General features: G+C 37.1%; 1 protein-coding gene and 1 pseudogene across 1 annotated transcript; one reads left to right on the top strand and one right to left on the bottom strand.

Moving 5' to 3' along the window:
• Positions 1–6342: 6342 nt before the first annotated feature.
• On the top strand, positions 6343–7692 carry LOC141653373 (L-type lectin-domain containing receptor kinase VIII.1-like). Its single transcript, XM_074461107.1, has one exon. The coding sequence runs from the start codon at positions 6621–6623 to the stop codon at positions 7548–7550; it is 930 nt and encodes a 309-aa protein (XP_074317208.1). The 5' UTR covers positions 6343–6620; the 3' UTR covers positions 7551–7692.
• Positions 7560–10215, bottom strand: LOC141653372 (protein LYK5-like; annotated as a pseudogene).
• Positions 10216–10520: the final 305 nt, after the last annotated feature.

Raw genomic sequence — 10520 nt, 5'->3', positions numbered from 1 at the left:
AACCATACTATTGCCACCATCTTCTGGTAACGATATGAATAACTGGCTACCTATTTAACAGGTTAACTTACTTCAATTTTTAATTTTTTTTAGTTGACTGACCCCTCCTCCTTCTTTATTACCCTCCCTATTCCAATTTCACCCACTCAACCTTCTTCCCCAGGATATCACCGCCACCATAAATGCCACAATCACGACCACCACAACCGCTAAGCTAACTAACGGCCTTCTTACATCGAGCACCATGACAACACAACCCATAATCATCCTGACCCCAAGTTAACGTTTGCCACCCAATTGAAATGGGGATCTAGGTTTTGGAAAATCACCCAAGATAGTGGAGGAGCGGTGGTCCATGGCGTCGATTAATTGACGACGAAGATAAAATATTACCAAATGATGGACAAGTCCACCTATTCCAATCCCAATCATTACTGTAAACACCCATATTAACATCATCTTATTACTGCAACCACACCAATAATTAGAACTCCATAAACTCTTGTTATTGAAATGCTTTATAATGACCCTTGAAAAATTGCCTCAAATTAACACTAATACAAGTATTAGCAGAAGCAAGATTTGTGAGATTTGGATAAAGATTGTGTATTTTGAGAAAAAGGGTGGAAAGAAGTGGATACGGTTGTTGGCTGGGGAAGTGGGATTGTACGCGCCATGCTTGTTCGGTTTGCGACCACCATTTTTGTTGAGTTTTGAGCTTTGTTGTTTATGTCGGTGTGGCTTTAGGTTCGTGAGGAAGGACAGGAGAAGATAGATGATACGGAGTAATATATTTCAGGTTGTCAACTTGCCTTCGAGATATGAATCATATGATGCACGCTTTTCTCACTTTTACGGTTGTGGTGGTGCTTGATGTGCGGTGGTGGTGCTGTACGGTGGAGTGTGATGGGGAAATGGGTGACAAAGTATGTGGGAGAGGCAGTGAAGGGAAGGAGATGGTAAATTGATGTAGCAGGTCATCTTAACCTGATTTAGAAGGTCAAAATTAAGCTAGTTCATTTTGAGAAGGGAGTATTCAAAGTTGGGTTTATTTTTGGTTAAAATGTAGTTCGGTTTAATCTGAGAAGATGGGTAATAGTTTGGATTATTCCTATAAAATAACCCTTTCAAAAATGGAAAAAAAAGGTACAAAGGGAGATTTAATACTTGGATAGACAGCAGGTGACAATAGTGACATGAAAGAGAAGAAGCGACAAAAGTCTGAGAGGGGCAGCTGGCAAAGCATAAAGTAAAAGCCAGCAAACCAAAGCACAATAAATAACAAAAGGGTAAAAATTAATAATAAAGGCAAAAGACAGTAGAATCTAAAGCCATACTCTACTCTTTACAGTGACCAACTACCAAGATCAATCAACAAGAAAAATAAAGAAGTTGTCAAACCCCAGGAGGACATATTAAATTCTTTAAATAAAATCATTGTCACGGATTGGGTCATCTGGGTGTAAATGAGTTTTTTTTTTTTTTTTTTTTTTTTTTTTTTTTAGGAAAGATTTAGGTGTAAATGAGTTGAGCCGATTCGGCAAGTCTTGAAATCAGTTCCCCGTCAAACTCGGCCCGGTTAATTACCTCTGAGCTCGAGTTTAATTATACATGCCCGAATTAAGCATTTATTTCAAGAGTTTGAACTTAGGCTCAAATTCAATTTTTAATATACGGAGTATGAGTTGTTCTCAAGCTTAATTGAGCTTGATATCTGTTCCGCTCGGAGACTCCCTTAATCACGATCCTTCACACCCTTATCCACTAATGATAATCGTTGTGTAATGTTCTTTTGTTTTTTTGTATAGCGGTGCTATACCTCACTTGTATGGAGTAATAAACTACTACAATTTCGATTTTTCTAGTTATGTATACTTTCTTTAGTTTTGGGAGCGACATCTCCTTCCTAACCACTTAAATCATCAAATGAAATATCCGTATTAAATAAGAAAAATAAATTTCTAAAAACCGTTATATATGGTACAATGGTTGTGTTGAACCAATACTCCCTTCATTCACGTGATTTATAATCCATTTCATTTTAGAGAGTAATCGTATACCCATAGAAATAACAATTTACTGGAACGAAAGGAGTACAAAATAAGGGTATTAGCAATAGACAAACCTTTGTTGAGGTTAATCTTATCTTATGCCAAATCATCTAACATACAAACCTTTCTAACAATAAACCTCTTTGTAACAATAGACCAAAAAATTGAGGTTTCATAATATGGACCCACAAACAAAGAAAATACATACATAACAATAAACTATTATACATAAAGTCCCACTTATTATCAACAAATCATATATATCTCTAATGCAATAGCCAAAAAAACGACGTGACATCCTATTTTTACATTACAATCCTATGTGGCAAGATAAGATGCTAATACTTAATTGTTGCAATAAAAGAAAAATCATAAAAACGTTAGCATAACAAATTCATGCCATAGAATAAAGAATTATTATAGTCAATGGCTTGAAATAAAATCATGAAAAAACCGGAAACATATCAAATTAGTGGCATAAAATGGAATGTGCATTGGAATATTCTATATATTATCCAACATATGATGATTAATAATTATCTTTTCCAAATTTGTTGAGATTTTTTCAATAATTCAACATTTTCAATTATCTCCCCTAATCTCGAGATTTATTCCATAATACGAGTATATTCCTTATAATCACGCTCAAATTAATAGAAGGAAAAAAAGACTATAAATTTCTTATGTCAAACAAGGCTAAAATCATTCTCAGTAGTCAGCATTAATATTTCACGACTCTAAAACACAATTTTTTATTTCAACCATGCCTTTTAATCTTTATTTGTACTCATGTCGCCATACATCACTTCAAAAACGAACATGCTTATGGCGGAGATCACCATGCTCAGTTTGGAATGACTATGTGAAACACAAACAACAATTTGGTAAACTACATAGACGAAGACAGAGTGACAACTACGAGACATGATACTCGCTTCTATCTCAACCCCACCATACAAGAGGTAATGATTTTATTTCGAATATACAAGCATTCCAAAAATCTAAGGTGATTTTCTTATTCCGCCATACGAGACAAGGGTAGTGGGACTTGGGAGTATAACCGGCTCAAACAAGCATTCCAAGAATTCAAGGTGACGGTCAAAATTGTGAACCAAGTTTATCTCTCTAAAAACCTCTCTCCAAAAAAAACCCCTAAAAACCTAAAACTCTTTTTTGTTTGCACCGCCGTCACCGCCACTCTCCCATCACTTTCCCCCTATCTTGCAGTCTTTCGCCGGAGATGAGGCATTGTCTATGTTCATCTCCGGCGACCCATCTCTTCACTACTGATTAATTCATCTAATACCATTTTTAATCTTAACTTCTAAGGGATTGTAATATCATCTTCCCTTCTATATTCAAGATTCATCACTGCATGTCGTTTTCTACCGGTTTTTGTTGTTGTGGCTGCTGTTTATCATCTGTCTCGGCTGCTTCCGGTGTCTAGCTTTTCTTCTGGCTCTACCGAGGAGGTGTTCCCCTCCCCCTCGCCCCTCCCCCCACCTCTTTTGGTATGTCTTAAGTCGTCGATCTTCAAGTAGGTTGGTTGGTGTGTCTCTGATGGTGGTTTGTTTGGTTGTGCATGCACTTGATTTGGTGTTCCCCCTCCCCTCGCCCCTTCCCCCACCAGTCGGGTTTTGCATGTCTCTTGTGTGTCGGGTTTTGGTCCTGTTAGGTTGTGCATCCACTTGATTTGGTGTTCCCCTTCCCCTCGCCCCTTCCCCCACCAATCGGGTTTTGCATGTCCCTGTGTGTCGGTCATTTTCTGTCTGTTTCATTCTTTCCTTTTCCTTCTTGGTTTTGATTGATTGCTTTGGGCTTTGTTGATCTGTTTTAGGTCCGGTCGTGGTCTCGGCAGATGGTCTTTGTTTCTGGTTGGCTTTGATCGTAGACTTCTTTTATGCAGCTCGATGATGATTCTTGTCTATAGTTGGTTTGGAGGGTGATGTTTGTCCCTTCTTTGTGTTTGATTTTTACTGGTATTGTTGCATTAAGCATTATGGAAGAGATGTGTTATGATTGTTTAAGAGATGGGGTGGTCTGTGATGTTGGTTGGGTGAGTCGGAAGCGGCGGTTTTCCTCAATCATAATGTTGCTTTGTTTAAATCTCCTTTGTTTGTTTTTTTCTACAAATAATCCCGTCGTATGGGACATGCTTTTCGCTAGGTAATAATATTCGTAGCTTTTGTGTGTCTGTGATAGTGGTAATCTATCTGGGTTATGTTGTCTTCTCCCAAGAATGTACTTCTTGGGTGTTCATGGCCAGGGGACTGGTTATAGAGTTCTTTCTTTTCCTTCTCGTCAATCTCGCCGTCTCTGGTTGCTGTTGGCTCGTTGATTGTTGTGAGCGTTCACTATGGTGTAGGAGAGCGATCTCCATCGGAGACATGCCTTCGCGGTTTGTTTTCACCTTCAAATTTCTACGCTCTTGTGGCGTAAGTGCACCTCGTGTTTGTCCCATGATATTTCGATTGGATCAATGGCTTGTGGGTGACGATCGTTTTGAAGATGATTTGGGTGAAAAAGCTCGGCTCCATTCCACCGTACTCCATCAACATGTTCCGATACCGTCAGATATTTCACGATCGCAGTTCATTAGTAGATACCTATAGTTCTATGTTTTATCATGCTTTGTTTTATGTTGTAGTATATCAACATGGTTCAGGTTCGCTGAACCATGGTACTGGAATGTAAAACTTTGTTGCACTCTTGTCAAAAAAAAAAAAAAAAAAGAATTCAAGGTGACTGTCTTATTCCGTAATACTGACTTTTATATAAGAATATTAAAATTATAATATCTGATATACAAAAATGTGTGTGTTTTCAGATTTTAGGTAAAGTTTCGTGTGATTGACATGAATAACGGGACCTCTAAGTTTGTTGTTATCTCTGAAATCAAGATGTGAATTTGATGACGTAATATGCAGCGGGCTTGCTAGCCTACATCAAACGGGTGATCCAACAAGAATATTGGCAAATTTAGACCATGAATCAAGACCAGCCCACAAATATGAAATCTCATTAGTATAATGAGTGTTAATTTATACTTTGCAATGGAAATACATATGTTAATTTAGCCACTCTAAACAGTAATTACTACGTAAGATGGTTTCACACTTTGAGACGATTTCAATACCTGACCATTCCTTGGTAAAAGAAAAAAAAACAAAGTTGAAATTTATCATCGTAAAATTAATATAAAAGTAACTATATTACAAATAAGATTCGCATCATAAAATGAATGTTATCATTATTAATTAAGTAATAATAATAAAAAGTAGTAATAGGAGCTTTAAATTACAAATATACTATATTAAAATATATAAAATAGACCCGTGAATTTCACGGGTTTAAACCTAGTATGGATACAATATTGTAACCATTCTCATAGATGACTTCTTAACTTTCTCCGGCAATAGAGAGGCAACAAACCTCTCTATGAACCCCTTATTGCTAATGCCCTAAGATAGTTTAAACTCTCATACCATCCCCAAGCAAGGTCAATTACATGGTCATGACCTTGCTTGGTCATGGTTAATCAAGTAATTAGCTTTGTTAATGTGTGACCAAAGGTGGTTAATTTGTGACAAAAAACAAGAAATGGTCAATTTGTGACCAAGGTTGGTCAATAGTGATGGTCTTATTGATCTTCTATGTGTCAATTTCTTATTGGTTGAACAATTATAAAATAATAAATAAAACTACTTTACATTAATCTACTCTACTCTACTCTACTTTCGTAACTAGAATTTGGGAAAACTTTCGTAACTAGAATTTGTTTTTAATGCATTTTATCATTTTGTAGTATTTAATGTTTTTTTTTAAAAATGTATGCGGTATTTTATATGTCGAATCATGTTTTTGAATAATTTTTTTTAATTGTTATTGAAATCGTCTAATCACTTTTCAAAATTATAACGTTGTTATTTAATATTTTTTTCCGTAAACTACATAAGATTAATATAGTCGTAAAATATTGGGGTAGTTTTTTTTATTAAGATATTTACAATAATAGAAAAATAACTATATTTATAAAATGTAGGAAAAATAATTGTAAAAGTAGGAGAGAGAAAGTGAGGTAGAGAATGTGGAAAATGATTGAGAATGTTGTAAAATGGATAATGATTGGGTTGATGACCTAGGTCGCGACCTTCTGTTTGAAAGAGTGAAAATAGGTCAAGGTTAATAAGGTGAGATTAAGAGTAAAATCGGATCACGACCTAATTAGGGCGACCACTGCTTGGAGATGTCTCTGAGCAACTACCAAGATAACAAGAAAAAAGTTGTTCAAACCCAAGAAAACGCATTAAATTCTCTCACTTTCTTCGAGCAACAACCAACACACAAACACATAACACACCACACCACTAACTACTTGCACTTTTCTATATCACTCTTCCTCTTCACTCCACTCCACTAGTGTTCCACCATACTAACCCTAATCCCTCTTCCCAATTATTTCCAATTTAATATATTAACTTACATATAACATGAATCCATTATGAGATCCGTATCTTAAATCCCATAATAATAATTTCCCACATTCTTAATTACAAAATTACTGTAACAATGGCCTCAAGCATCTCATTTCTTGGCATTTTACTGTGCTTTTTTACTGTTGTTTCAGCTGAAATTAGTTCTAGTTCTAGTTCATTTGGGTTTAAGAGATTTGACAAAAATTCCAAGTATTTTTGGTCAAAAATCTCACTTTCTGGTGATGCAAGGGTTACTGATAACGGTTCATTTGTTGATATTACTGGGTTATGGAATTACAGTTCTGGGAAAGTTACGTATAAACAACCCTTTAAATTGTATGAAAGTAATCTTAGGAAGAAATCATCTTTTGGGAGTTATTTTGTGTTTTCAATGGCAAATGATAATGTGGGTAGTTTGGATTTTATGATTGTTAGAAACGCCTCAGCGGCCGCGGCTGGGTTGAGTGGTAATCATGTTGTGTCAATTAAGGGGAAGAACAGTGGAGAAAAGTTACAATGTTGGATTGATTTCGAGGCGAGTTCGAAGAGAATGGAAGTGAGGATTAGTAAATTGGGTGAAAAAAGGCCTGTTAGTCCAACCATGTCTCATCAAATTGATTTGTGTTCAATATACAAGAACCAAGAGGTTTTCATAGGATTAGCTTCGGCTAACGGGAATGCCAAACAGTTATGTAGATTATACTCTTGGAGCTTCAAGTTAAGGCCTGTTCCTAATTGGATGCATTCGCAGCCGTTAGATCCTCAGGGTTTTAAGAAAGATGTTGAGCCAGTGGTGATAATGAGTCATAAGCGAAGCAGCTGTGTTTTGAGAGTTTTTGCTGCTCTGGTGTTTGGGACGGGTTGTGGAGCGCTAGGCGCCTTTATTGTGTTGTGTGCTTGTACTGTTATTGCTGCAAAGAAGCCTGTTGCTCCTGAAGAGTGTGTTGCTCAACCTGTGGTATTTGACTGTGACAAAGTTAAGGTTATTGTAATTGATAAATCTGATAATGGTAGTAGGAAGTAGGGTTTAAGGTTGTTTTTTTTTTTTTGGATGTTTTGTCATGTAAATTTGAAGTTGCAATTTTATTTGATGTTTGTATGTTGAGTGTTTTCTTGACTTTGTACCATGTTTATGATGGAATCTAGGTTTTGTTGGATTTAGATTATTAGATAGTGTTGTGATCTTCGAATTTAATGTGGTTTCGATGTGATCTTTAGGCGTAAGCCTGGTTGAATATTGTGACATTGTGTTTGTATGTCAATATTTTTTTCATTATTGCATCTGTATGTTTCTCAAAATTTGCTTCTGTTTTAGTTCCCTTATTTTGCTGCTTGGCGTATGAAGTATTTGTACCTGCATCTGTAATGTGACGGTAAATGGGTAATCGTATTCAAATGTAGTTCTTACAAAATCAAAAGCTTTGCATTGTTCAAGGTAAACATGGAATATTCAACTGTACACTGATACGAAAATCACAATGCATTTAGCCTCATCAAGTGTGCTGGTTTTATCGTCCTTCCTGTCAAATTATTGCAGGTTCTCGCGGCAAATGAATATTTTCCTGGCTCTAGGTTATATACTTGATTTAGTCATCTGCTAGTACTATGGCTTCGGGAAGAGGAACTCTCGAGTTCATCGGTTGTATCCCAGTCCAAAGACGAAGAATAAATCTTTGAGAGTGTCATACAGACGTCAGCCATAGATGGTCGTGACTTCATGTCATCATCCACACATTTATGAGCGAGTTGAGCTAAAGAGTATGCCATATCCAATGGGTACCTCCTATGTAGATTAGTATCCATGAATTCAGTTAGCTTTTCTCTCACATTGATGCCTTTGAACACGTCCCTGATTACTACGAATAACAGATCATCTGTGTCTCCTTTATTTGTTCCTGATGGTTTAACTGCTGGTTTCCCCGATAGAAGTTCCAGAACCACTACCCCAAATGCAAACACGTCAAGTTTAGGTGTGACCTCCCGTTTTTATGTACTCAGGTGCCAGGTAACCACGAGTTCCAACGACATGTTTGGTTAAATGTAGTACTCCATTTTCATCTTCATCTTGTATTGTTCTTGCTAGTCCGAAATTGGTGATCTTTGCTTTGTAGGAAGCATCTAAAAGTATATTGCTGCTCTTCAAATTCTTGTGAATATATGGTGGACTAATATGGTTGTGCAGGTAATTGAGAGCATCAGCTACATTACGAGCAATCTGAACTCTTTGTTTCCAACTAAGTACAGGAGGAGAGCACGAATCATCTTCAGACAGGTAATTCGTTTGGCGAAAAAGCCGGTCATCAATAGATCCCTTCTCAGCATACTCATAAATCAAGTAAGTATTTCCCTCATTCATGCAATACCCTGATACCTGAATTATGTTGGAATGATTAATTCGATTCAAAATATTGATTTCATCATTAGCGACATTGCCTGTCAAGACCTTAATCGCTGCTTCATCACCATTAAACTCAGCCCGAAACACAGAACCTTTGATCCTATGCCCGTCACTGAAAAACCCAGTAGCCTTCTCAATTTCCTTGTAGTTGTATGCAGTCAGCGACCCAATTGCATATTTAAATCCGTCTAAGTCCACAGATAACGATTGTGGCGTCTGACTATTGGTGCTATAGGATCCTGGCAAGGATGTGTATTGAACTGATTCGGGCTCCTTCTGATCACCTTTTTCCTCTTTGTTGATCAAAGAAACATCCTTTTTCTTCGAAGGGCGAATTAGGAAGAACCACGCAAAAAAGGAGAGCATAACAATCGCCAAAACTCCAACCCCAATTCCAACTGCAATATAAACCCCTTTCCCAGAAGAATGTACACCGTTACCAGGACCGACAGGAACACTTTTAGATCGAGGGGGTGGGTTAACTAAAGGCAAAGGAAGGTTTACTTTAGTAGGTTCAGATGTAAGGGGAACCAAAATCGGAGTAAAAGGATAGATAACTTCAGTAGGCTGTAGTTCATTAGCATCTAGAATACTTTGTACCGTTGCATTGAACATTTCAGCGATACTAGATACACTATCTCCCCAAGTAACTATATATGACAGTAAAAACTTTGCACCAAAATTCTTTACCTGTCCCTTAGTTGGACAAGCACACATAAGGGGCACTGAAAAGGTCGCCCCAACTGTTAAATTAGTAGCCTTGAACGAATTATGGCTCATCATGGCTTGGCATGTGGTCAACCCTTGATAAGTATTATTAGCCATGGAGAAATAGGTCTCACCTAATACCTTTAATGTGTAGTTTGCATTATGTTGGTAATACCTTGGCACATTTCTCGTGCGCCTAGTGCACGAGCAGGGGACAGGGACCACAACAAGGCGGTTGGCCGGAATGGGGTCCACGTCGGAGATGTGGTTGAGCCGGGCGATGGCCAAGGCAGCCGAGTTAAGCAGATATGCTATACTTGGTGGAGAATTGTAAGGTGGGTTTGACCTGAATGTTATGTAGGATGTGCATGATGGTGCAACGCCATTGCAAATGAATCCTTTAGTAGCGTTGCTGTTGTCGCCGCAATCTAGCTGGTTGTTGTTTACATAGGTTTGTTGAGAGTTGGATGGCCAAAGATGAAGGTAAATAGTTGTAATAATAATAATGATTAAGAGCTTCATTAATGGATGTGTTTTTTCTATAGTGGTGCATGTTTTGAGCTCAATGGTTCTATTTAATCATGAGGTTATGTAGATGGGTTTGTTGCTGATGATTGAGTGAACTAGTATTGTTTTTTTTCTCTTGGGAGGGGCCCGCTTGGACCATAAATCCCGCCCGGATATTAATATTTAATATTTATTATTATAATGATTGTGTATTGGTTTTGTCTTTCTTTGTTAAAAGTATGTGTATGTAACAAAGACCAACTGTATTTAAGCGAAGAAATTCAAATAAGATTGTTTAACGGATTGTTCTTATTTGAGGTGATATGTTTTATTTAGTAAAATTCTGAGTAAATAAATAGATAATTGAGACGGTGTGAATAC

This window comes from Silene latifolia, chromosome 4 (genome assembly GCF_048544455.1).
Source record: "Silene latifolia isolate original U9 population chromosome 4, ASM4854445v1, whole genome shotgun sequence".
Taxonomy (NCBI): domain Eukaryota; kingdom Viridiplantae; phylum Streptophyta; class Magnoliopsida; order Caryophyllales; family Caryophyllaceae; genus Silene; species Silene latifolia.
Note: the sequence above shows the minus strand (reverse complement) of the source record. Positions and strands in the feature narration are given on the sequence as shown.